Here is a 27441-nt window from a genome sequence, read left to right on the forward strand (position 1 = left end):
CCTCATTTTAGTATTCCAACCTGGTAAGTAAAAGCAGACCCATACTTTGCTCTTTAATTTAAAGTTACACGTTGTTTATCAAACTTGGTGCTCTTCAGTGAATATTTTACACAGTCAAGACTGTTCTAAGGTGGCTCTTAATTGTAAGAACTAGTTGAATTGCAAATAAAATCACGGACCAGGGAGCAATGTTCGCTGTGGACAACGGTGTTGCCATAGGCCAGCTCTCTTTCAGGGAGCTGGTGGTATGTATGGTTAAGAACAGGCTCATAGCCATGATGTGTCACAAATTCAGCCAAATGACAAAAAATTGATTGGTGTCTATGGGCCACCTTTATTTAACTCTGAAAACGACCATGTATCATTTTATATGTATTTGATAAATAGCAGTGGGGTAGCTTTTGCTTTCATCTGCACCACTGTTTAGTCAAAAATGAGTTTAAAACTTGACTTCCAAATAAGTCAGAGTAAGATCCATCTGAAGATAAAATGATATTTTATTTTGATGTTATCTTTTCCATAATGGTTGTGCAGTGGATTGACTTGGGCTGCTCCATCACTCCCCTCCTCAGCTGGACATGGAGAGAAAATACAGATTAAGGGCAGGGAGAGGTCACTCACCGAATACTATCACAGGCAAAACAGAATCAACATAGCAAAAGTATCTGAATTTATTACCAATCATATCAAAACAGGATAATGAGAAATAAAGCAAATCCTAAAAACAACCCAGCCCTCCCTCCCTCCTGGGCATCAATTTATTCCCGATTCTCTACCCCTCTCTCAGTGGCATAGTGAGACAGGGCACAGGATTATGGTCAGTTCTCATCGTTTCTGCCACTGCTTCCTCCTCAGGGCAATAGCATGGGGGTTTCCCTCCCACAGAGAACAGTCCTCCACGAATTTTTCCAACAGGAGTCCTTCCCACGGGCTGCAGTTCTTCAGGAACAGCCTGTTCCACTGTGGGTTGCCCACAGTGCTGCAAGTCCTTCCAGGACATCTGCTCCAGCATGGGCTCTTCTCTCCACGGGTCTGCAGGTCCCTGCCAGGACCCTGCTCCAGCTTGGGCTTCCCACAGATTCACAGCCTCCTTTGGGCATCCTCCTGCTCTGGTGTGGGCCCCTCCATGGGCTGCAGGTGGATCTGTGCATCCCTGTGCCCTCCACGTGCTGCAGGGACACAGCTGCCTCACCAGGGGCTGCAGGGGAATCTCAGCTCTGGTGCCTGGAGCACCTCCTGCCCTCCTCCTGCCCCGAGCTGGGTGTCTGCAGGGCTGTTCCCCTCACAGATTCTCACCCTGTTCTTCTCTGGCTGCAATTATTTCTGCACAACATCTTTTTCTCCCTTTTGAATCTGTTATCAGAGGCATTACTCCCATCACTGGTTGGCTTGGCCTCGGCCAGCACTGGGTCCATCCTGGAGCCAGCTGGGATTGGCTCTGCCAGACACAGGGGAAGCTTCCAGAAGCTTCTCAAAGAAGCCACTTCTGTAGCACTCCCCCACTTAAACCTGGCCACACAAACCACAATACAAGTTGTCTCCAGTAAAAAGTGAACATCATCAGCTACACATTAGAATTATTTCCCATTCTCAGTAGGCAACAATGCACTGATAACACTGGAGTTAAGCATTGATAACAGTCAAACTAGAAACACAGTGAAAATTTCTGGATAGTAAAAAGAAAATAGGAGAGACCTGGTACAATCTGTAGTCAGCATTAGCAGGCAGGAAATAAAATGCAATTTGTTCACGTGCTGTAAATCCATTGCCAGGAAAGACAAGTGTCTGAAAGAGTCAGGGTAACAACATTAACAGCAACAACACAGGAGATGTGTGTAAATATTGTATTTTTGTGCTAGTATTTTTTATTTGAATGTAAGCAAATGTGTCCTCTTTCCTCTTCTGTGATTGTCCAGAAAGAGAAACCAGTAACTTCCGGAGGAAACAAAGAAATAAATCTTCAAATATACAACAAATTCTTGAACTTCTGTTCAGAATTCATCCACCCCCTCTGGCTGGAATGGGAAGTGAAGTGCCCAGCTAACTGTGAAGGAAGGCAAATTGCAGCTGGGGATGCAAATAGCATCCTTCCTACCAGCAGCACTCCTTAAGGTAAGTTAGTTATATATTTAAATTAGTACCATATAAAAAATGCACAATGAACAATGCAGCATCTTCACCTCCAAGTGAATCAACTCCCAAGTTGTGGAAAACAATTGTGGAGAATGTGCCCTTTCTAGCAGACATTTTCCACAAGCACAATGTAAGACTATTTTAACAGAAGTCTCACTGGGCCTAAGCTCTCCCGCTGTTGCAGTAAAGAATGTTGTTTGCCCAGAACTGCAGAAAGGCATTTCTAGTTTTCCCTATTAGAAGTGCACCTTCCAAATCAAGGTTTAAAAAGAAATGAGAACAGCCAAACATTAAATGAAAAAGAAGAAAAGGGCCTCAGGCAAAGGAACAAGCCCATCCTTTTTTATTGTTCCACACCACTGAAAAAATTTAAAAGATCAGTTGAAGTAATGAAGTTAAAAATTATATTTTTGCAAACCATAGGTTGGATGTGGGTAACACTGTAATTAAGCTCAGAGGATACTGGTTTTATACTTTATTCTGCATTTGCATTCATTCAAACAAAACAAGAAGCTGAACTCTAAATTCGATCCCAAGAACATGAAGATTACCTATCTGCTTCAAGATAGACAAGCTTCCAATACCTTGCCAAATTAGACCTTCTGGCCACTCAAAACACTGGACCAGTCTACAAAGTCAGTGCCAGGTAAATAAAAAACATGTAGAATAAGAACTGAACCAATTAGCATGACAAAATTACAAGTTTATTGCAGAGTAAGGTTTTTCACCCTCAACAGCACGTGCCAGAACTGTTAAAATTTTACGCATTCAGCTGAATGTTACTCAGCAGTCATATCCAAATTATCAGAACCAAACAAAAGACTACCCTGGGTTTATTTATGATTATCCAAATATTTTAAATTAAAGGCAATTAACTCAAAAAGTTGAAGAAAATCCTTAATAAATGATCCCTTAGCCAAACTACAGTTTAAGTATATTGGGACTAAAACAGGGAGTCAATTAAAAAAATTGATTACAATGGTCAGCTCAAAAACTGTTAAGCAGGTCCTCCCTGCTCATTATCATACTATAATCCAATTTTGAACATTCTGTTTGGCAAATTAGTTAATTAGTTGCCAGAGTTAAACAAGACAGGAAGTCAGTCCACATCTTCAACTACAGAAATTCCCTCCTTTTTTTCTAGCTTGGATACCTGCAAGTAAAGAGGAAACCAATTCAGTAGCAAAAATAAGCTTGTTCTTCCATCAACATCTGCTACAGGTTGTGAAAGAGACACAGAAAATCAGGTTTTTATGAAGTGTATAAATCTTTCAGTTTGACCAAATGCAGCTAATCTTGTGGTGTGACACTGGAAAAAGCAGAAGACAGCCTGCTGATATCTCATCCTTGCAGGTGGATGTGCCAGCTTTCCTCTGAGCTGCATCACAGTTCCTTCAAATTATGCCAGCTGTTAAAATCCCAGTGAACACTTTGGCACCTGGCAGGGCATCATTTGTGCTCTGACCACAAATCCTTTACTTGAGACAAAGCTCCAAGGCAGAAGCTACAGACAGCACTGCCAGAGTTCCTAAGGTTGTTCTAAACCCCCTCAGCCTGGTAGAGCTGAATGACATGAAGATTCCAAGAGCAAGTCTAGCAATTCCCAGTAAATGCTATGATCTCAAATTCCTTTTACCCCTGTTCCTTCTGCAGCAAATATGAACAGAATTTTGCACTAAAAATGAGTGGATAACTAAACTGGCTTGACTACACTACAGACATCCAAAGCAGGAAAAGTACTTTCTACAAATCCAGCAGATTTCTCTATCATTAGCACTCCAAATCGTTTCCATTCACAAGTGAGCTCGAGCTGTAACATGATTGTCCTACAGAAAAACCTGGCATTACTTAACTAAAAGTGGGTTTTATGTCAAGTTTATGCCGTATTTTCACAGTACTGTTACTATGCCAGATAAACCTTAAGTGCAGATTGAGTCCCAGGAGCAGAATCATCAGTGGAAAACTGTCCTAGAGAGTGATTCTCTTCAGAATTACAATTGTGCTGAACACCTACAATAAGAGGAAACTCTTCCTGTATTCCTTTTCTTGAATAGGGCAGATTTGACTCAAACCACTGCAAGTTATTATTTTCCAAAGAGCTGCAGGAGCTATCAGTTCAGGTTACTCATATCTACACAATAAAATATTTCCCAAACTTGTCTCCCAGTTTCCAGGAATAAGTTGCAAAGGCCACTACCCTTGCAGAGCAAAACTGCTACTACATACAAATCTAGTTAGTGTAACAGTATCCTGCATCATTAAAAGATCTTAATCACATTTACTGTAAGCATAAAATAATTACACTTTGGTCCAGACCCTACAAAACATTTTGTCTGACTCCCACTGAGACCAAAAGAACTTTTGTCCTGGACTTCAGTGGGAAAAAGTCTAATATGATGTAAGAAATCCCCCACCATACATACTTTACAATAAAGTACTGCACATGGTAGCTTTTATCCCAGGTTTCAAGGTAGTAAAATACTCTTACAACATGTCTGGCATTTCACAGATGAAGTAATTAACATTTTATTACATGTATAAACATATTCTTAAAAGCAACTGGAGCGTAAAATCTCTGACAGAAAAAACTTCAACGTGCTAAAATTCTTCACCCCAGCACTTCTGACATAAAAGAGGCATTAAAATAAATTTGAACGCGTGATTAAAAACTATAAAAAGTTAAGCATGGTTCAATAATCACCTGAGCCCTTTTCCATCTCAGTGCTCAAACTGAGCACGGTACCATTACTGCTTCTGTGTTTGAGCAAACATGTATTTGTGAGTCAACTAACTTGAGATTCAAAAAGGAATTGCTGCAGAAGCAGGTGAGAGAAGCACTCACAGTGAATTGCTGCTTCATACACTGCCTTTCCCCATGCTGATGTAGGTCAAGTCTTAATTCTGCAATTAAACAGATCCCTTCAGACAGGTTCTGAACTGAAACCAAAACACAAAAGCTTGTTTTTCCCATTAGCACAAGACTTCATGAGTCTGGGTACACCTACTATTTTCAGTCCTCAATATATGTATTCTTTTATTTTTTTTCTTTTTTTTTTTCCACAGCAGTATAACAAAAAGCAACCTAAACAGCCTACACTGAAATCAGAGGATTTAGCCTCACAGTTATGTGAAAAGAACAATCACAATTATTTCGGTAATAACTGACCCTAAATGTTAGTTGTCTTTTGCTGGAGATTCACTGGAACCAGGCTTGACTCACTTTGAATAATTTAAGTACAAAATCATTCCAGAAGCAGAGGGCATTTACCTGTTTGTCTATACACCTGAACTGCCAGGACCATGAGGTGTTGTAGAGAAAGGGCCTCAGGTCAAACCGGTTGTCATCTGGACTGTAGTTTTCAGCGTGGTAGGATGGAGTGAGGGTGGTCATTTTGTGCCTGTTGACTGAATACATCCTGAAGAAATGCTTAACCTTGGATGCCACCTGGTGTATAAAGAATGTAGCTTTTAATCAGATTACATTTTTTAGTATTTTAATTTAAAAAATTAGAGAAATACAGTATTTTGGAGACTGCTTTCTACCTTTACACAGTCTAGGTATTTTTTCAAAGCAAGAGCCATTTTTTTGTCTCAGAACACATAACCAAAGGCTTCAGAAGTAGTTGGTCATCCGTATTTCAGAGAGCAATTTTCCCCGAGGTATACTTCTGAAGTAATTGTTTTCAAATTACCCAATTAACAACTGTTTTAACAATTTGCAGCACAAGACAACAAGCTCCATTTAAGAGATGCAGACCAGCTTTTCCAGCATATTCTGCTGCAGCTGTAGAATAATCTCTAAACACAAAATAATGAACCTATTTCTTTCAGTTAAAAGAAACCTGACCTTTCTCCAAATACACTCTATTTTGACAAAAACATTAAACTATTTGATTTTTTTTTCTTTTTGGTATATTACCTCTCTTGGAGTACAAATTTCCTTCCACATATTAATCAGCTTACAGAACATACTGTATGGTCCAGTCTTTGCAATTTTCCTTAATTTCCCATAGATTGAGAGCTCTGCATATGTCATCCCCATATCTGCCTGAAAACACACACACACAGAAAGTCACTGAAAATCTTAACTATGCAATTTTTAATGAATACTTTCATGGAGCAATTAAAATAAGCCAGTTAAATCAAAGAAACACCAAAATGAAATTGTTCATGTCAAAAAGACATTGTAATATTATGAGCAGAAATAAAAAACCCACTGGAATCTCTCTGAACTGGGAGACTGGAGGCCACAGAGGTAGTTTTATCAGTCCTCTCCTTTCCAAAGGGACAGCAAAGAGAAGGGTGTGGGGAGAAGAGGGCTTTGTCACCAGTCATCTTCATAGCAGTAAGGCCCTGACTTTCTTTTGATATTAAAAAAAACCTTAAAACAAACTGCATTTTACAACCTTTACAAATCCATCCTTCTATGTGTTCAAAAATCTAAAATAATTCAAAAATGTTAATTTGCTGTTTTGGAAACTATTGTCAACACAGCTAGAGCAGGTGTTGGAAACTAATGCTTTGTTGGCAGCTTTAAGACTGTTTGTAACATGCTTGTCAATAAGCATGGTTACATACAAGAATAAAAAACAGTTATGGGACAAACCCCAGATTTTGGGTAAGGCTTATCAGAGCATTTTACAGGCACTGCCCATTGTTACCTCATCAGTTTGAGCCACCTGTCCATCCACCAGGGGCTCCAACTCTGCAGTGGGTGGAGCTGACATGATGCTGTAAGGGAGAGGGAAAAGGAAAAAACATGGATTCTATGCAGTCTTAGGAGAGTTGATTTGTTAAAACAACGCCTCATCCCAAAAATGAAGCACCTGGCTCAGACAGTTCCTCCAGTGGAATGAACAAACACAGTCACTGAATGACTGCTCACCTCCTGAGGGCCGTGAGTTGGAAGTTTTCAATGCAGTACTGAATGAAGTTCTTCAAATCAGTCTTGCTGATGCCACCAATGGGGTTGATATCAGCACTGGAGCAGTCGTACTTGGTCAAATAACCACAGAGACTGAGCAAAACAGGAAATTTTATCCAGCAACAGTTTGTAATAATGTAACTGCAGCATAATATAATCCTTGAAACTACAGAGAATTTATATGTAGCATGAAGAAAGGGAGAAACAGACTGCAGATTAGTAACATATTTATACCTAAAGAGCAAACATGTTTAACTGCAACAGGGCTATCCTAAAGCCCTGAAATTTCCAGATGGTGATACTTCAAACAATCACAAAGCACTGCAGAACTGTCATCCATGCTGAGGCAATATGTGCAAAACAATTAAAATACTGTGCTTACCAATTAAAACAATAAATATCAAAACACCCACACAACCAGCACACAGTACTCTCACAGTTTTAGAGGTTACTACTCCCAACAGTCTTAAAGGGATTGCTTTAATCTTCAAATACTCAGCTCTAATAACTGTACTCCAGATTTTAAAGTCTGTTTTTTCAGCTCAAAGTTCACATCTTAATTCCTAACACAGTAATTGAAAATTCAACAAATTGGCTAGTGAATGCACAGGTAAGCTCTACTGAAAACAGCATTTTATGGGAAAGCTATAGCAATGCTTTGGCTAAACCTCTGAAAAATAGACAGCTTCCCATTCAGGCTGATTTAACTATTTTCATTCATTTCGCTGTTACCAATGTATTCTTAGGCTGTTACCTCTTCTGAGTAATAATCTACAGTGGGATTTGGTAGAGTTGCTCGGAAATGACAGTGACCTGTTCTACCTGGATTTGGATTTCTAATTTTCACCAACCTTTCATCCACATTGGCTGAACCCAGCACCAGCAGTCCCCCTGGCATCCCACGAGCCCACAGGGTCAGCTGAGCAAACAGGTAGGCAAGGACCATTCTTATTCTAGCCTGCAAAGCAAAATGAAAAGGAAAGCAAACTTTACATAGCAGAGTGATTTCTCCCCAGTCACTTTTATTAATCAATTGTCTAAACAGACTCATGAAGAACAAAATGCAGGCAGGGTAAGTGTGGCTGCAAGAAGAATAGTCTTGTGGAGAAATTGCTGAACACTCAGGAAATCCAGGTTCAGTATCTGCTACTGCCACAGACCGAGGAAGTTTCTCCTGGCCAACTGCAAATTGGGGAGTAGTTGCCATTTGCTACCTCTAACAGCACTAACAAGGATCCATGATGGATGAAGTATGCAGATAAACCATTCCCTTTTACAGAGTAAATAAATCCCTCTAGTCTAATAGAAAATGTTTGTAAAAAGTTCACTTTGCTTTTGTCTCCATTCTGAAACTCAGCTTTTTCTAAGGATGGCATTAATGCCAAACCAACCTGGGATCCAGCCTCCAGCTCCAGCCAGAATTGTGGGTGATGTTAAGCAAATACCCACGCTCCTCTGTGACTTAAGCCTCTCCTGTTGCCAAACAGCGGATAAAGGATTCAATGTTTGCTTCCAGAGCAATGAGCTGGATTTCTCCAGTAACAGAGAGAGAAAGATCAAGTCCTCAAATTAACAGAAACTATCAAACAGAATAACCAACACTCAGAACTAAAGCAGAGTTGCTGGCTAGGTTGGAAAACCAAAAAAATCAAACCAAAACCCACAGAACCAGAAGAGTGTGAGCTGATTCAGCCTACAGGACACACACCTGCACATTCTGGAGTGCCAGGCTCTCTCTGCTGCCCCCTCCATAGACAGAAAACCGGGGAGTTCGACCTGTCATCATACTGAAGATCCCCACAACAGCTTTCACAGCCATATCAATGTTCAGGTTGATGTGGTAGCTGAGAACAATTAAAGCACAAGTGACTCAACCAGCACAATCTGACTATATTTAAAAAAAAAAAAATAAAATCCACCCATCAAATGAGGTTTTAAAGCTGCTGAAATCTCAGATCTGGTATGAAGAAACTTAGGAAAAAATAACACTTTTCAGAGTCTGTTTCCAAAATTCTATGTCCTTTGCCAAATGCTTCTGAATTTACCTCGCTTTAACACTTAAATAATGATATCTGTAGCATTCCTACTTAACCCACCTCCTGTTCCTCTCTTATTTTTTCCCATTTTCGTGCTTAAACATTTTAGATGTAAGTCTTTGCCAGAACATGATGTTTTTCTCCCAGCACTTCTGAGCTTGTACCTGCCTATTTGCTCAGCCAGCAGTTTAGCCCTGTTGCAGGTATCCTGGGAGGAGTTCTCACTAGCCATGTAGCACGTGGTGAAGACACGCTTGCAGAATTCCTGAGGATCCTCAGGGACGTAGGTCTCATCGTTCACAATCCTGCGTGCATCAGCCAGCACATCTACATCTGAGGACAAAGCAAAAAAAAAAAAAAAAAACAGAAAAAGAGTGGAAATTATTGTGCTCCTCCATTTGCAGGAAATGCAAATATCTTATACTCCAGTTTAACTTTACGTGACAAATAGGATGACTACATCTAACTCCCCCCAAAAAATTTCATCCATCAAATAAAAGAATTACTGATTTTGAGCACAGAAATATTACATCCTTTTGATCTCCTAAAGAATTTTCATAAAAAACATGATCCAGTATGTACAAAGACTTAGTTAAAAGCATGAAGTCTGCTTAAAGCCAGTTTAAGAACTTAAACCATACCTAACCATGCTGTAGTGCTGGTTTTAATAGAAGAGGTAAATTTTCAAAATAAACTGAAGACTACATCAACCAACATTTGAACCATAGTCTAGACAGAAACTAGTCTGAGTTCCACATCCAATTCTTAAACACAAAACAAAAACCGTTATGCCAATTCAGAGAATCTGAATCTGGACACACATTTTCGCTGGAATTTCTGAAGAGATACAAAGGACTCCATTAGAACAACAGGAAAAGGGTCTGCCATTAATAAGCTCTTGCAGCTACTGCACCCAGCTAATATTTACTTGCTCATAACCATTAGTAGACACAGCTGGCTGGACACACAGATCTACTTACTGCCACTCTTGACTGCCAGGCAAACCAGGTGACACATGGAATACACTATGCAAGCTGTAGCAGAGCTGTCAATTCCACCACTCAGAGGTAGGAGAAATCCTGCCTTGAAAACAGAGCAAGGAAGAGGTTCCACATAGCAAAATTAGAAAGTACATATTGTACCACTCAGAAACACACTCCTGTAGAAAAATGACAGGTGCATTGCTCAAGGCTGTTTATATTCTACTGGGGAAAAACAGAACAAACAACCCAAAGCAAATCCTCTGAAACTCTCATGAACTGGACAATCAAACAAGAAGTCAGTGTAAAACCCTTTGGCTAGAAAAAATTCCAGTTGTCTTCACCCTCTAGTAAGACAGAAAAGCTAATAATAAGGATTATATTGTTCATATATACTTTATTATTACACTGAATGACTACTTCATGTCACTCTGCTGCACTCAAGAAAGAGCAATTCCTAAAGGAAAGGTGCACAGAGCATACTGAATGAGCTGCCTCAAAACTCAAACTTTGTACCTTGGACTAACATCAGTTTCCGTTACCAACAACACAGGATAACAATTTGGATTGTGCCTGTGGCACAAAAGAAGCTGTGTATGCCAAGGGAAAAACAAAACAAGTTGTCCTTACCTGTTTGCTGCGCCTTAAATAGTCCCAGAGCCAACATGCAGGTCCAAGGCTGAAATTACAGAACATCATAGTTCTAAGCAAGTTAGGGAACAACACCTAAGCAAGTCAACATATTTACTGTGGTGTTCCAGTGAGAGACTTCCTTTACTTAAATGTAAAAAACATCATGTTTATCCCTTTCTTTGAGTTTCGGTTTTGGGGTTTTTTTTAATCAAAATAATTTTCAAGCAATAGATTCAGTGTTTGATTACCTGATCTCCTCCTCAGGACTGTGGTGTCTCCACTGGATTGGCATACAAGTAGGAATGGCTACATCATCAGGACACGACAGAGCAAAGTTCACTTTTACCCTGGGATAAGGATTCACTTTACTTGCCTAAGCAATAGTACAGAAGAATTCAGAAGACACCAATTTTACCAACATAGCATATACCTATAAAACATCAGCTCTATATGATACTGTGAAAATCAAGACATGCAAATACTTTTTACATTCAATAACTATTCAAACGTGGCAGAGTTTACAAACACAAAGAGTTCTTACCGCCAAGTTACGAGACGAGATCTCTGCTCTGTAACTTCGAACATCCTCCAGGTCCAGAGTGGCAACCAGCACCTCCTATGGAAAGGCTTTCAACATTAGATCACTCTACACAAGCAGATGAACAATGCTTGGCAAAAAATTCAGCATCAGCTATGGCAAAGGAAAAGGCAAGAAACGTCATTGGGGAAAGAGATGGGTCTGGAACATAATGTGAGGAAACCTAGATGACAAATCTGCTTTTTCCTGAAATCAAAGTGAAACCTTATGTCAACAAAACTGGGTCATATTTAGAACATTGCAGTCTTTCACCTTTCTTCCTTTAGATAAGGGAATCTCAATTAACAGGGTCTCTCCTCATGGTGATTGCATGCAAAAGTACTTTCATGAAGTTCTTCCACTGTGACAGTACTTCCTTCCTCACAAAAGCAGGAGAGCTGCTGTAGGTAATCTGACTAGGAAAACACTCAGATCTAGTTCAATAGCATAATTTAAATACACCCTTTTTAGTCTAGAGATGTGGACCTAGAGTCTGGAATGTCTGGGAAGTGTTGAGCATAAAAGTGTCCTAGCAGCTATGGGGGGAAAACATTACCACATCATCGAGTGAAAACTGGGATCCTTGTGCAACTGTTTCTCCATTCATGGAAATCATGGCACAGCCATCATAATACAGACGATCACCATCACAGCCTTTCTGGTTTGCTAAAATATATATTCCACCATTCTGCCACGGAAACAAACATGCAGAGAAGGGAAAAAAAAAAAAAAAAAAAAAAAAAAAAAAAAAAAAAAAACACCAACTGTTCAGAATATAGCACCTGACAAGATGTTAAAAATCAAAATGTTATTTCTCCGTTCCTGCCCTTCTTACAAACTTCCTCTCCCTTTACATTGTGAATGATTTATGGCTGGGATTCTCTCTTGACAGGAGTCATTACTGGTAACAAGAGTCATTCCCTCAACCCAAACAGAGAGAGCTGCACTTCTAAATTGAAATTCTGAGCTCAAATTGAGGTTGGGAAAAGCAGGAAGGTGATGACAGAAGCTGTGTTTGGATATCAGAGGAGAGAACAGACACTGTTAAATATAAGCAAAGCCTGTTAAATTGCAATGATAAAGCAGCTTTTTCACAGTGTAATGTACACTCATAGCTTTATTTTTGTCCCCATCACTGTTAGATAGGATTACAGTCCAAACACTTAATGCCTTCTCATTTTTAAAACAAACAGAACTTTCCAAGCAGAAAAGTGCACACCTTTGCTGTGGCAGAATTCACCAGATCCACCCGGGTGTGAGCTTTCCGCAGCACATGGTGACTCCCAGAAGAGTTGGTGAAAATTTCCACACCATCAAGTCCCATCTCAATGTGAGGGCTGTCAAAGCAAAAGGCACAAAAATAAATCACTACTGTGCTGTGAAAACTGTAAATATCATTAAAAATCACTGACAAACAGAAACATCTATGTCACTGTCAGTTTTCTGCATGCCTTAGCTCAAACAAGGATAGGGCTTTCAAAAATACTTATTTTCTTGCATTGCCCAACTCTTCTGTCAAAGACCAGCAGTGCCTGCTGAGGTCAGGAGGGCTTTTGCTCATTCTGCTCTAAATGAAATCCCTTCTACTCTATAGAAGGCCAGGTCTCAAAGAAAGAGAGAATAACATAATCTTGGTCTGAAAGGGCAACATGGATAAACACTGCAAAGTCAGTTGTCCCCTTTTCCTTGTCTCCTAGTAAATTCAAAGACACAACCACAAGGAGATGATTTTTTACTGCTTTTTTCCTTTTTCCAAAGTTGTAAGAAAGAAATACTGGGGAAAAAAAAAATCACATCTTTGATACACCACACCTGCAGTTTCCTTATTAAAGGAAATTAATGTAACTGGGAGATTTGGAAAAATATCAGGAATATGAGCACTAGAGTTACCTGTCATTTATTTCCTTAGGTCACTCTTTCCACTCTGCCTCTTTTTGGCATTTCTCCCCTGCCTTCTGTTTTGAATTGATTTAGCTTAACCACTTACATTTCTTTGCCATCCTGCACCTAGCCCAGTGACGTCTTTCCCATGATGTATTTATTACTCCTAATTATATTTTATCTTACTGACACTTTCTGAAAGATAAATTACATAGAAGTAGTAAGAAGATCTTTTCAAACATTTATTTCAGGCAGCTCCAGGGTATGTTTTAGTTTACTTTTTATTTCCTCTTCTCCTTCACCTGTTTGGTGCCCAGAGTTCTTCACATATTTCTGCCCCTAGGCAGGTATCTTTGGTTGCTAGCACTGCATCACCAAAAGGAACAGTTTCCTGAGGAAAAACAAGAACATTCTTACACACATGCAGTATAACAAGCTATTCAATTCAAAAACCTAACTACAAATCTTAAGAAAATATAAAAATTGAATGCTCACTTACGTGAAATTAGTGACATAATATCAATCACATTATACCTTCTTTTATTTTATACCAAATCTGAGTAAAAAAAAATAATTCCAAAATGCAAATTTCTGGACTGATTGAAATTTCGTGTATTAATTTCAGTAGTATTCAGATCCAGTGCTTTGCTTAAGGACAGAAATTAAACAGTCTACAAAACAGAGACTCTCTGTTGCTAGGAATCACACTCATGCTTTAGCTGGAACTAACAAATTTTAGACCCTTCTGAACTAAGCAGGTTTAAATGATTTTTAATTTTTTTTAACCTAAAAACACATACTCAATTCTAGTCTCAAGCACAGATACCAAAATTGTGCAAAATATGGCAATCAATTTCTGTATGTACCAACACCTGAGGCAGATTTAAAATTTACTTCCTTTGCTGCCACATACAAACATAAAAAATGTTAAGTTATGCTCTCATTTAATGTAACTTAGAACCCCCACTGAAACATATGAATGTACAACATGACTGGCAGAAGAATTTTGGGGACTACAGTTTTTAATTGCTGAATCTGGAAGATGCTAAAGTTAAGGAAAAAAACCACCTTACCTGTCCAGTCACTTCCTGAATGATCCTGGGTAGAAAATATTCCTCCACATGCCTAAATCAAGTTTATAGATTGTTAATACATTATTACATAAATCACAGCATAAGAACTGGTTCTCACAGAATTGGTTCTCATCTCACCTTCTAACGTTGGTTAAGAAAAACTGTATTGAAGTTATAAGGGCTGTGTGTGTTTAAAAAATGAAAAAATACCTTCACATTCTCTGTGGAATTAATCAGAAATGCTAACATTTCAAGATAGCAACATCTATGCTTCAGAAAGGCATGATAATCAATGCCCCATCCTGGCTAGAAAGCAGACCTAACAAAGAACACAGCATGCAAGTCAAATGCCAGCTGGAAGTTTCTCTTCCTGCAGGGTTACTACACGAGGAACGCAGAACCAACTGGGGCTCAGAGGAGGGACCAGAAGTGCTCAACTGAGACCCTCACGTTGGAAACATTCCCTGACTACAAGATGAGTGCACAGCATCAGAGATGAGTGCCACGCATGTTCTGCAGCATCATAAGGTAGGCAGCTTTTATTCTCTGCAGTTGTTGAAGTTCTGACAGAGCTCATCCATTTCAGTGTTTGCCCATTCAGTACTGGGATGCAGCAATCCAGCAGATAAACACAGCCCCTTCCAGTCCTGAGCTGGGTGTCCTCAGAAAGCACACACCAGCAAATCGACACTTTACACTGGTTGTAGGATCAAGCAGCCCCACTTTTTCTTGCAGTTCAGCAGCTCAGAGTTTGACTGCTCAATAAGCTTCCTAACCAAACTACAACCATGTCACTTGGCTGACTCTGTCTTACTGCTCTCCCTGTAGCAGCCAGTGCTGATTTGCTGTAGATATTTCAACCCTCTTGCTGTGGGTGCTAACAGGAAGCTGTGTTTTTTAACACCTTTATAACAGCTGCCAGCATACCTTGTTTTGCTCCATGGAGTAAACCATCTAAGTTCCCTGTAGTTTCCTGCATTTGCCAGTGATATTTTTGGTCTGATCAGAAGAATCTTCCTTAAATCATAAAACAAAACAGAAAAGCTATATATGAACACTGATTAAGATCAACTCCTTTTTTTCTTTTATACTGTAACATTTTTTAAAGTTTCTGTTTGCAGACTCAAGGGGTTTTTCTGAACTCTTCCAGAAAGCAGTGGGAATTTAGTTTCCACAAATCAGAAAAGAAAAAATAGATCATGGAAAACCCTAGTTGTCTCTCTCAAAATATAGCAAATAGGAAGATAAATCCATCACTCTAGACAGCACTGAAGAATCTCGCTTGAAGGCCAAACTGGTGTCTGAAAAAATGTGTTACAACACATCAAGAACTACTTACTTATTTAAAAAGATCACTCGACAATTGTAGCGAACATTTCTGTGCAGAACCGGCCTGTGAAAATAAGAAGCAAAATTAGCAGTGACTACACTCACTAAATGAAATTATAAAAAGCTACAGAATCTACTTTACTGCATAAAAACTACTCATAAGACCTCACTAGATGCAATCAAGCAAAACAATATATAAAGTTTTAGCTTCTAATTTTTTATTTAAAGTAGTTGTTTGAAAAAATCAGAGTTACTGACCATGCTGTCAATCTCAGATGTATCAACTTCCTACCTGAGCCTTTGGAACATGAGCAGACCAGAAGATTCCCAGTGGCTGGGCCAGGTTATTTAATCAAACATGACATCTTGTGATACTGCCAACCCAGTCCAAAATCAAACTAGCTTTACACATTTATATCAATACTAACACGTTAATTTTACAGATATAATTTATCACCCTTCTGTGTCAGCACAAGGCTTACAATGCGTTCAGTGATTTTCACATACGCTGATGTTGCTTTAAGATGTCTGTCAGTGAAAGCAGCCCCCACATTCCTACAAGACAGTCAATTTATAAAGCCCTTTGAATTACACTTCACACAAAGTCTGACCTGTGGCAATAAGGAGCAGACATTAAGGTTTCCAATATATAACTGTAATTATCCTATTTCTCTCTTGAAGGGCTCAGCCACCAGCAATCTTTGGAAGGATTATCTTTCAGAAAGTGTTCTGCACGCTGCAGTCCTGGTCATGATAATTAAAAGGGGAAAAGTAGTGCAGTTCCTAAGATATGTTTGAAAGTTTGGTGCAGAGCCCTCGCTATCCAGAGCGTGGCACAAGCAGCATTCCCTAAGGACCTACCCCTTTATCACAGGTGCACAAAAAAAGCAACTTACATTCCCACATCACAGATAATATCTTGAGTAGCTGGAGACTCCAAGAGCTTTTCCAGAACTTGAAACGAATGCAAGAGTGTGTCTGACTCATAATAGTGATCTGAGCAGCCATAACCACTGTGTATAGAAACAAGGAGAAATCAAAACTTCGGCCAGATCAGCACTAGAGCCAAAGAACCAAAACTACTTCAGACAGGAACATTTCACCCACACAGGTAATTTACAGAGAAAATGAAGAAGCAGTGCTATCAACACCATCCCTACTTACAGCATTTAAAACTCTGCGGCATTTTGTATCACCCCGTGATACTCCATTAACAGCAGCCTGGGCACAGGCAGAAATCAAAGCACCACAGTTCCCCTGAAGGAAAACTCACTGAAACAGGTCAAAAATTACCGCTACCAGTCAGGTTTCCAAGACAATAGACCCAATCCTGTGCTCACTACAATGCATTTCTTTGCAGCGACAGCCGCATGCTGTAAGCACGGCTCTGTGCACTGAAGCACCGCGGGGCTGATGCTTTTCCTGACTGTTCTTCCACAGTTAACTGGAATCGCACCAAACCCAGCGCCAGCAAAGCGCTCTTACCAGATTTCCAGCTCTGGCCCAAGCCGGTACCGAGCTCCTTTGCTCTTGGCGATGTCGATACCTGGAAGAGTGTTGGGAGCGCAGTGCGTGAAACAGGCACGGGCTGCGCTGCCCCGCCCGCGGGAGGAGCGAAGGAAGGAGGGAGCGGGACAGGCCTCCTGATGGCCGGGGGCAGCCAGCCATCTCGGCACTCACTTCTGAAAATCCTCTCCAGGTTGCCCTCAAAGTCCAGAGCCCACTGGTTGAGGGCGCAGGTGGCCACGGTCACTGCCCGGCCCATAGCAGCCCCGCCGCCTTCCCCGCTGCTTCCGGGGCGGTGCCGGGCCGGGGCTGCCGGTTCCTCCTCCGGCCGGTTCCTCCTCCGGCCGCTCCTCCCGGTTCCTCCTCCGGCCCCGGCAGCACCCGCACCGTCAGTGCTTCAAACACCGACTGCACCCACACCCGGTGTCCACCCACGCTGTGTGCTGCTGCACACCGCTACGCGCTTTCCGCGGTTTTATCTCCCCAGAGCCCTGAATAACGGGAATGCAGCTTTAGCCCCCTTCGTAGCCCTGGAGCTTCTTTTAAGAGGTGCCGCTCAAACTGAGTTCAGAGTGTGAGTGCTGAAGGTAACTGGAACAGGGTGTAACGTTCTGTGTGTTGCATCATCCCGACAGCTCTCAGGGTGCTGATCCCAGAGAGGATGACCTCTTCAAAGTTCAATCATCTCTCTTATGTCCGTCGTCACATATTCAGCTGCTATTGTTTCTGTACTAGAGTCAAAATCATTTAGGTTGGAAAAGACCTGTAAGATCACTGAGTCCCACCGCTAACCCAGCACTGCCAAGCCCACCACTAAAGCATGTGCCCAGGTGCCACGTATACACGGCTTTTACCTCCAGCAGCGATGGCTCCACCGCTGCCCTGGGCAGTCTGTTCCAATGCCTGCCAACCATTTCCATGAAGAAACTTTTTTAATATCTGATCTTAACAAGCCTTGGCGCAACTTGAGGCCATTTCCTCTTCTCCTGTTGCATGTCACTTGCTAAAAGAGCCTACAGGCTATAGGGAGATGTAGAGTGTAGAAGATCCGCTCCTTGAGCCTCCTTTCCTCCAGGATGAGACCTCCCTCCCCACCTCGCTCTCTGCCCACATCCTGCCCCAGATCCATTCCCTTGTCTGGACACAATCCAGCAACTCAATGTCTTGAATTAAGGTGCCCAAAACTGACCCCAGGATTCAAGGTGGGATCGCAGCGGTGCCCCGAACAGGGGCAGGGTCACTGCCCTGATCCCACTGGCCACACTGTTGCTGACACAGGCCAGGATGTCATTGTCTTTCTTGGCCATCTGGGCACACCTGGGTTTGTGTCCAGCAGCTCTCGGCCAGCACCCCAGGTCTTTTTCTGCGGGGCCATTGGAACGGCCCAGAACGGTCAGTGGAATGAGGTGAGTTCAATACCGACTCAAGGCGGCCCAGTCTGGCTTAGGGGCTCTATGGCCGCAGAGGGGGATGTTGTGACCCAAGTGCAGGTGTAACCTATTTCCTTGGACAGCAATTCCCACTCCTGCAGCACGTTCGGGTTCATTTATTTAGTGATCGCTCCCGCCCGGCGGCCGAAGCGCCGCCCGCGTCCCTGGCGGAGCGCGGGTCCCGGGCAGGGGGCGGAGCCTGCGCCCCTCGCGCTCCTCGGCCCATGGGACGAGGGCGTGCCACCAATGGGGAGCCGCGGAACGGGCGGGGCGCGTCGGGGATTGGCTGAGGCTGTGGTGCGGGGGCGGGGCTCGGAGGGGCCGCTCGTGCGGCAGAAGCGGAGTGGCAGTGGCCTCGGGAGGGGCTCCGGGGACAAAGTGATCCGCTGTCGGAGACCCCCCGGCGAGAGACAGCGGGCCCGGTCCCGTAGGTGGGTGCATTCCTTCCTTGTCGTGTCTGGGATCGGGCCTGGAAGGGAGCCAGGCGTGCAGGCAAAGGGGAGCGACGAGCCGCCATCCCCTCAGATCGCTTCTGAAAGGAGGCCTACGGTGGGAGGACTAAAGGCTGCCTTGAAGGCGAGGTAGTGGAGATTCGGATTAGATGCGAGAAATTATTTTTTTCGCTGTTGGGGTAGTCAGGCGTTGGAACAGGTTGCCCAGGTGGTGATGGATGCAGAGGGTATGGCCAGGCTCAGTAAATGTCCAGATAATGCATCAGGTTCGCCGTGATAAGGCACATAGAGCCGGGGAGTCACTCCATTGTTCACATCATAGGATGATGATCTTTAACATAAGAAGTGTTTGATGAGACTGAAAGAAAGCTACAGTGCATGTTCCACAGAGAGAATTAGGTGGTGCCGAGTAAATCATTCTCCATTCCCACTGATTTTTGACTTAGATAGTCAAAAATCAAAAAGTCAGTATCTTGTTTTCTGTGGTGTAAATTACATTTATGGAGCAAGGACTCTGGGCAAAAGTATCCAATTGACAAGGTCCAGTACCGAAAATGTTACAGCAGTAGTAATTTCTCAAATTAAGAAAGGCAATTTAGTTGCAGAGATTTATGAGAATGGGGTGAATGTTTTTTTCCCTTTTACATCTACATGTCAGTAATAAGCTATATATTGTATATGCATCTTAAAAGAAATTTCCAGTTAGCAAGAAGTTTAATGGATTACTTTGATATCAGTGTTTTGATTATGTTTTGCTGAATGTAATTTCACAGGGAATTAATTGGTGAAAATTTTTTGCTTCCTCTCCTCCACCCCCAAACTTCACGTGGTCTGAAGGCTATATAATAGATTTTAGTAACTTTTATTTGTGATTCTCTTGTAGAAGCATAAGACCTACTGAGAACCAGCTGCAGTAGTAGGATTCCTATTTTCTTTCCTACAGGACATCATGGCAGCCCATCAGGAGAAAAAACTTGCTGAAGAAAGAAACCACAAAAACATGCAAAATGGTACTAAAGCATCTCAAGGCCAGTGGGGAAGAGCATGGTGAGAGAAGCCAATGACCCTAAGTTGGCCTTGTATTTCCAATTGCTTTATCCTTACTCCTAGAGATACTGTATTCCTTTTAAACTCCCCTCTGTTAATAACAGATTTTTGTGTTGCCCTGCTCTGGAAAGCTCATGGGTAATTTGCTGTAGTAGCAGGTGCTGAAGAAGAGTTCTTCAAGTGTTTGAAGGCAGAGAGTTTGCCAGATGGTTTGGGTTAAAACACACTCCTTGCAAAAAAAGTAAAGCAAATCATAAGAATTGGTAAAATTTCTGGTTCCTTCAAGGAAATAAATATTTCCCGAGATTTGGAAAACAGACACCCTGGCATCTGTGGCATTCCCAGCTGACAGGTCCTGCTGTAGCAAGGTTTATGACTCATGTCCCAGTTCTCAAAGGGTTGGGCAGGCATTAATAGGGCACTGTAGTGCAGCTGGGAGCAGCAAAGGTGGCACAGCAAGTTCAATGTGTGGCTGCCCAAGGTCTGTCTTTTCCAAGTTTCCAAGCTTTGCATAATGTTCTTGGGATTCCATTATCACTTCCAGCTGAATACTCCACCAGTTAGAGCCATGATTGTCATTGAAATAAGTGAAGTCTGTAATAGTAATCTGGTTTTTGGAGGGGAGATTTCATCTAATTTCTTGCTCTGAGCAACTAGAAGAGTTTTAGAGAAGTTTGTGGGAAAGTTTGTTCTGTGCTGAGTTTTTTATGCCTGTTTGACCCCCAGACATGTCTGTGCCCTGAACATATTTTCAGTTTTCATCCAGTTAAGTCTAGAAGGTCCACTGAAAAAATTGTCTGATGTAACTCATCTATCTGAAACCTGGGGAAACAAAATGCTCTGTTTTGGATTCCAGGGAGGTGGACTGGTTTTCCTTGGCGAGCATCCTTTTCCTGCTCATGTTTGCACCACTGATTGTGTATTACTTCATCATGTCCTGTGCCCAGTACCAGTGCTCTCTGACTGATCCACTCCTGGACTTGCTGAGGGGGAATAAGCATCTGTCTGACATCTGGAACAGGACCCCCATGCTGACCTATTGGGCTGCTGGCATCTATTCCCTCTGGGTCACTTTCCAGGTACATGACTGAGTTATGCTTTGGACACAGCTGTTGGATGAATCCTTTTGGACAAAGGATGGTGGAATGTTGCACTGCATTTGCTGTTTGGTGTTCGACAATTTCCAAGGCATTTTGGAATCCAAATGAAGCCTGTGTACTTGGAAAATAAGGATGATGGGAATATACACAAATATTCTTTGTGTGACGTATTCCTTAATGAGGTTTTTAAGAAAAAGCAGCTATATAACAACAATACCCATTTGTTTTAAATTAATACACAAGAAATAGATCAAAATAAAAGAACGAGGACCTGAATGTAGTTAGCAACTGTCCGGCCTCCCCACCAAGAAAGGATGACAGCCTTACATCAAGTGCATCTTTAGAGCTGTAGAATAGCTGTTAGATATATTACTAGTCTAAAATCACAGCACCTAAATATTGCCATATTGACATACCAGAAACTTAATAGAAATGTTATATTTGGTATATGTGTGTAAGGGATAGTGTTTTGAGGGGTTTTGTCTTGTCTGTATTTACTGTGAATACATGCTCTCTCTTGTAGGTGGTTTTGTACATGTCCATTCCTGATTTCTGCCATAAATTTCTCCCTGGCTATGTGGGAGGTGTACAAGAAGGTGCTGTCACCCCTGCTGGTAAGGTCTTCCTTGGAACACATGCACACCATGCAATCTTCTCAAATTGCAATATTTCTGTTCTTTAAGTGTTTAATAACCCATGTGTAGCCAGAGGAAACATGGACATAAATGCTCTCACCTTGCTCACATGTTCAGTTCAAACAAAACAAGAAAGCAATCTAGGTCATCTTTTAGAATGCTGCTGGTATTTGACAAGATAGTTTAACCTGCTCAATCTCCGTTAACCCAAGGGACTTGGACGAAATGTGTGAACTGTTACTGGTGGCTCTAGTCAGTTTTGGGGAAAGTCTAAATTTAGTTTTGTGAGGAGAAGGGCTCAGCCTAACGAAGCCTAATGGGTACAGCAGAGTCTAATGGAACTTTCGGAAAAGTGCCTCAGGGTATTTAATTGGGAGGATGAGGGAAGAGAAGTAATTTCATGAGCATTTGATTTGAGCTTCTATGTATTCTGTGCATCCCCATATTAATTAAAAGCTGTGTTAATGCAGGGTCACTAACACTCCATTTTTTCTTCTTGTTTCAGGTGTTGTGAATAAATATGAAATCAATGGACTTCAGGCCTGGATCATTACCCATGTGCTTTGGTTTGCAAATGCTTCTTTCTTGCACTTCTTCTCACCTACCATAATTTTTGACAACTGGATTCCTTTGCTGTGGTGTGCCAACATCTTGGGATATGCAGTGTCCACGTTTGCAATGATTAAAGGCTACTTTTTCCCTACCAATGCCAAAGACTGGTATGTGGATTTTAGTAATGAGAGAACAATTATTTCGTAATGAGAGATCAATTACCTTGTCAGAGAATAAAATAGTGAAATAAAAATGGATACGTAAATTGTATGACAGAGTATATTCCACTGGCACAGAGAGCTAAGACAGTGTATGGCAGTGGTTCTTTGCTTCACCAGCACCATTCCCTGTGTTTCCTGCTGCACACCATGAGACTGGCAGCCTCAGTGTCACAGATACACCCATCCTGAAAACAGTTTAGGATGGGTGTATCTGTGACACTGATACAGACTGTTCAGCGGTGTTACCAAGAGTAAACTCAGACATCTCTGAAATTCTGCAATTTATGTCTGTTAAAGTAATACTTCGTTTGGGTCAGTTTGTGTTACCTTGCACAAGGTTACATGGTTTTATGATTTTTATTATCACCACATCAAATTAAGCTGAATTGTGTAGTTGGAGTAGCAATTACCTGTCTTTGTGTATAACCCTGTACATTTCTAATTTCTATGTTTTACAGCAAGTTCACTGGAAACTTCTTTTATGACTACATGATGGGGATTGAATTTAACCCTCGAATAGGGAAGTGGTTTGATTTCAAGCTGTTCTTCAATGGGCGCCCTGGGATTGTGGCCTGGACTTTGATCAACCTTTCCTTTGCTGCCAAACAGCAGGAGCTCTATGGTGAAGTGACGAACTCCATGATCCTTGTCAATGTCCTCCAGGTAAATTCCAAGAAAGAAATTAAGAAACCAGTTTGGAAATAAGCTAGTATGAAAGTAGGGAAAAACCTCCTTCCATGGAAATGAAACGGAGGCGTTTTTTCCTGGCCTGAAGCAAACCTGTTCAGTGATGGGGATTCTTTGGATTTATTCCCTGGTCTGTGTAAATGGAAGCCTGCTCAACAAAAGCTCTATCCCTCCTCTTTGTAAGCCTGTGACTCTAAGCTGGAGAGAGATCAGGGTGGTCAGTTGTGAGTTCACTCCCCAAGTGTTTGTCCTTGAGTTGTACGCTTGCCTTAGTCATCCTACTGTTGCTTTATCTGTCTAGAGAGGTAGATGTTTTGTATCCAGGTAGGTTGGATTTATGTGATAGTTCTTCTTAACCGTGCTCAGGAATGTCTGGTTTTGAAGTGCTAACATGAAAACATCAGGAAATTTTGAGATCACATCACAAGGCAGCACAGACATTAAGATAATCCTGTTAAACAGAGTACTGTTGGCAGTGCTCTGTTATTATTGTGAAATTATTCTGTTGCAGGGTATTTATGTTCTGGACTTCTTTTGGAATGAAGCCTGGTACTTGAAAACCATTGATATCTGCCATGATCATTTTGGATGGTATTTGGGCTGGGGAGACTGTGTTTGGTTGCCTTACCTCTATACTTTGCAGGTAAAAATGTGTACTTTGTGTATTTGGGCTAACAGGAATGAAACTTTGCAGAAACATTCTTTCTAGCAGTTTAATTTGTACCTTAAATGTTTCTATGTAGTTGGACTGTTGAAAAATCATTGCAACTGTCTCTGTAACAATTCTCTTGTAGGAAGGCTCCCTGTCCAGGCATGGATTTGACATCTTTTCCTCTCCTGCCGTTCTTTTGTGCCTCTTTCTGTCACTGTCCATTGTGTCTGCATACTTTTCTAAATCCTTTCATTTTCCTTTCTTTTTACTCCTGCTGGTTGAGGGTCTTTTGTTTACTGGTGGTTTGGGTTTTGTTCCTTGGGTTTCTCCTCGTGTCTGGTTTTCATCCTTCTTGTTTCACAAAGAAGTGCAGTTTTGGAGAGAGAAAGAGAGAAGGAAACTCTAGGATGCAGAGTTTTCTGAAAGCTTTGTGCAGTTTTACTATTGCAGTAGATTTTTCTACTCCTTCCTCTGCTCTATTGTGGGTCACTGTAGTCAAGGAATTGACTTGGCAATTGACAAGGCATGCTGAGCCTCTGTTGGAAGTAAACAGCTGATTGTTTCTGTGCTCCCCAGGGTCTGTATTTGGTTTACCATCCTGTCCAACTGTGCACCCCTCACGCCCTGGGAGTCTTGGTGTTGGGCTTGCTGGGTTATTACATCTTCAGAGCCACCAACCACCAGAAGGACCTTTTCCGTCGCACCAATGGCAACTGCAGGATCTGGGGCAGGAGGCCCGAGTACATCGAGTGCTCCTACATGTCAGTGGATGGCGCCAGGTACTACAGCAAGCTGATGACCTCCGGCTTTTGGGGCTGGGCACGTCACTTCAACTACACTGGAGACCTGATGGGCTCGCTGTCCTACTGCCTGGCTTGTGGCTTTGAGCACATCCTGCCTTACTTCTACATCATCTACATGACCATCCTGCTCACCCACCGCTGCCTCAGGGACGAGCACCGTTGCAGCAGCAAGTATGGGAAGGACTGGAAGCGCTACACTGCTGCAGTGCCCTACCGCCTCCTGCCCAGAATATTTTAAGGCTAAGGCAAAATGCAGGGGAAGGAGAAAAAGAAGAAACATGCAGGCATGCTGTGTTTAAAGTAACTGAAGTGAGGCAATGAACTGCCTCAGTTTTTAGAAGATTCTTTTAATTGGAATACCCCTCTGAATCTCGCTGTTTCCAATTAACTTGGGGCTTAAGGAAAGATGCATCATGTATTGAGACTACTGAGAAATCCCAAAGCTGGGAGGTGGCCTTACTCTTGTTAGTAACAGGGTTCTGGAAGCAGTTTTCAGTGCTTCAGGAGAGAAGAAAATAAATTCTGTGGTCTCTTTAGGAAAGAAGTTTTCTTAAGCAGTTGCTTGTGACCATCAGAACCTACAGTTGGGAGCAACGGCAAAGGAAGTTTGATTGTTGATTGCTTGTCAAGAGATGGAGGGTGGAAATACTGAACTGCAGAATCTGGTCTGAAATAACTGTTATAATCCAAAACAAAAGTGAAAATTGTTATAAATTAGTGCAATTTTCAGTACCTGACAATAGGGAACATGACCAACTATTATTTTGATACTGAAACCAGACTGTGAAGCTACTGAGCTGTGCTTCTTGGGCCGGAATAGAGTTAATTTTTTTCATAGGAGCTGGTATGGGCATAGTTTTGGATTTGAGCTGAGACAGTGTTGATAACACAGGGATGTTTTCACTATTGCTGAGCAGTGTTTACACAGCATGAAGGCCTTTTCTGCATCTCACCCCACCCACCAGGGAGTGATGGGCACAAGGAGTTGTGAGGGAACACATCACAGCTGACCCCAAGTGACCCAAGGAACATCCCAGGCCATATGGCATTGTGCTCAGCACATAAATAAAGCTGTAGGAAGAACGAAGTGGGGGATGTAAGGAGTGATGGTATTTGTCATTCCAAGTCACCATTACGTGTGATGGAGCCTTGCTTTCCATCTGCCTGCAGGTGGCAAGTGGGGAGTATGGATCCCTTCTTTTGCTTTGTTTGTGTGCAGTTTTTCCTTTACCTATTAAACTGTGTTTATCTCAACCCATGAGTTTCTCCCTTTCCTGATTCTCTCCCCCATCCCACGGTGGGGGAGTGAGCAAGCAGCTGTGTGGAGCTGAGTTGCCTGCTGGGGTTGAACAATGACAACCCCAGCTGGCAACCTTTTGGTGCCTGACATGGAGCTGGAAGGGTCTGAGGTAACAACGGCTTTGGCTGGAATGTGCTGGGTTGGATTTAGAGCTGTTGGTGCTGCTGAGTTGTCAGGCTCCTGTGCTTGCCATGGGGCTTGTTAGGGGTTCCATTTTGATTTTGCTGCTGGCTGTAGTGCTTCTCCTCTCCCTGTGCTGTGCCTGGCGACACTTGGATGACAGCCCTGATGACACAGCTGGGCTGGCAGGTGGCCAGGGCATTGCTGCTGTTTCTGTGCTGCTGGAACTCCAGTGTGAGCTGGAGTCTAGGGAGCTGTGACCTGTGGATGAGCCCACCTGGGAACAGGACTGCGCTGGGCATCAGTGGCTGGGAGTAAGCCCATCGCAGAGCAGAAACCTCTCCAAGCATCTGTGGCCATGGTTATGTCAATGCCCAGGAAGGGAATGTGGCGCAAGGATAAACCTGAAGCCTCTGTGGCTGTGGATAAGGCTGTGTTCAGCAGGTACCCCTTGAAACATCAGTGCCTGTGCATGGGGTTGTGGTGGAGCACCTCAGAGCCGTGGCCATGGATAAACCCCTGGCAGAGCAGTTACAGCCTTGGAGGGACTGCAACCATGGTTAAGGCCACATCCACTTCTTTAGTGTGGGTGGAAAACCTCATTCCCTGTACTTTGTATAAAATCATATTTGTAAAAATTCTTAGGTTCTAAATTCTTAGGTTAAGGACAAATAACATACTGCTATTTCTTTCTTGTTACATGGTTTTCTTTCAGAGTGACTAAAGGATACAAAAGGAGCTCTTCAAAAAGTTAAATTTTAAGAGCTCCTTGAATTGTGTTTCCCAAGGTGAACCAATTAAAAAGAAAGAGGAATCTGTAGTGGTTTGAAAGCAAAACAAAGGAGAGGCTCCAAGTCAGAGATACAATTTAATAGGAAGAAAGGAAAGAAAGTAAAATAAAATAGATGCAATAATACTAAAGACCACTGACAGGGTCAGAATACAACCTGAGCAGAGTGATGGAAGCAGTTTAGATGAGGTGGTCTTCCTGAAGCACTGATCCTGTAGAAAGGTCTGGTAGCTCGGGTCCTCTGGGAATCCAGTGGGTGAGGCTCGCTCTGGCGTTCAGCGTCTCAGCTTCTATCCAGGCTGGAATGCTTGGTTCCTCCCTCTGGGCGGAACATCTCACAATGGGATGGTGAGTCATATGATAAGGCCTGATGGGCCCATTAACAGGAGATAGTCCGGGAGGGGGTTATCTGTGAGTCATGTGGCAAAGGTGCTGATGGGCCCATTAACAGAAGATAATCCAGAGTGGGTGGGGCAGGGAGCACTGCCTCACCTGGTTTCAACAGTTCATGAAGATGGTGATAGAATATACTTCAACTCAAGACATTATCCACCCCTTATTCTATTACCATCTACACCAT

The 27441-nt window shown here is 42.3% G+C and overlaps 2 protein-coding genes across 5 annotated transcripts; one reads left to right on the plus strand and one right to left on the minus strand.

Annotated features, from left to right (window-relative positions):
• Positions 1–647: 647 nt before the first annotated feature.
• Positions 648–17331, minus strand: NADSYN1 (NAD synthetase 1). 2 transcript variants are annotated; one of them, XM_066187460.1, is made up of 21 exons: positions 17247–17331; positions 17052–17112; positions 16463–16579; positions 15577–15630; positions 15165–15254; positions 14238–14289; positions 13467–13555; positions 12503–12620; positions 11840–11971; positions 11248–11322; positions 10955–11079; positions 10704–10752; positions 10074–10176; positions 9258–9426; positions 8766–8901; positions 7909–8015; positions 7019–7150; positions 6795–6864; positions 6053–6181; positions 5402–5578; positions 648–3286 (listed from the first exon to the last, which is right to left on the minus strand). In XM_066187460.1, the coding sequence occupies exons 1-21, from the start codon at positions 17329–17331 to the stop codon at positions 3233–3235; spliced, it is 2124 nt and encodes a 707-aa protein (XP_066043557.1). In that variant the 3' UTR covers positions 648–3232. The 2 variants fall into 2 exon arrangements, with proteins under 2 accessions (XP_066043557.1, XP_066043556.1); XM_066187459.1 differs by lacking the exon at positions 648–3286 and having other exon boundaries at positions 3303–5578.
• Positions 17332–18843: 1512 nt separating this feature from the next.
• DHCR7 (7-dehydrocholesterol reductase) lies at positions 18844–25900 on the plus strand. 3 transcript variants are annotated; one of them, XM_066187462.1, is made up of 8 exons: positions 18844–18933; positions 19838–20001; positions 20858–21080; positions 21625–21715; positions 22242–22455; positions 22968–23172; positions 23708–23839; positions 24425–25900. In XM_066187462.1, the coding sequence occupies exons 2-8, from the start codon at positions 19904–19906 to the stop codon at positions 24887–24889; spliced, it is 1428 nt and encodes a 475-aa protein (XP_066043559.1). In that variant the 5' UTR covers positions 18844–18933; positions 19838–19903; the 3' UTR covers positions 24890–25900. The 3 variants fall into 3 exon arrangements, with proteins under 3 accessions (XP_066043559.1, XP_066043558.1, XP_066043560.1); XM_066187461.1 differs by having other exon boundaries at positions 19898–20001; XM_066187463.1 differs by lacking the exon at positions 18844–18933 and having other exon boundaries at positions 19916–20001; positions 20949–21080.
• Positions 25901–27441: the final 1541 nt, after the last annotated feature.

This window comes from Chamaea fasciata, unplaced genomic scaffold (assembly GCF_029207755.1).
Source record: "Chamaea fasciata isolate MVZ Bird 193981 ecotype frontalis unplaced genomic scaffold, bChaFas1.0.hap1 SCAF_7, whole genome shotgun sequence".
In the NCBI taxonomy this organism is placed as follows: domain Eukaryota; kingdom Metazoa; phylum Chordata; class Aves; order Passeriformes; family Sylviidae; genus Chamaea; species Chamaea fasciata.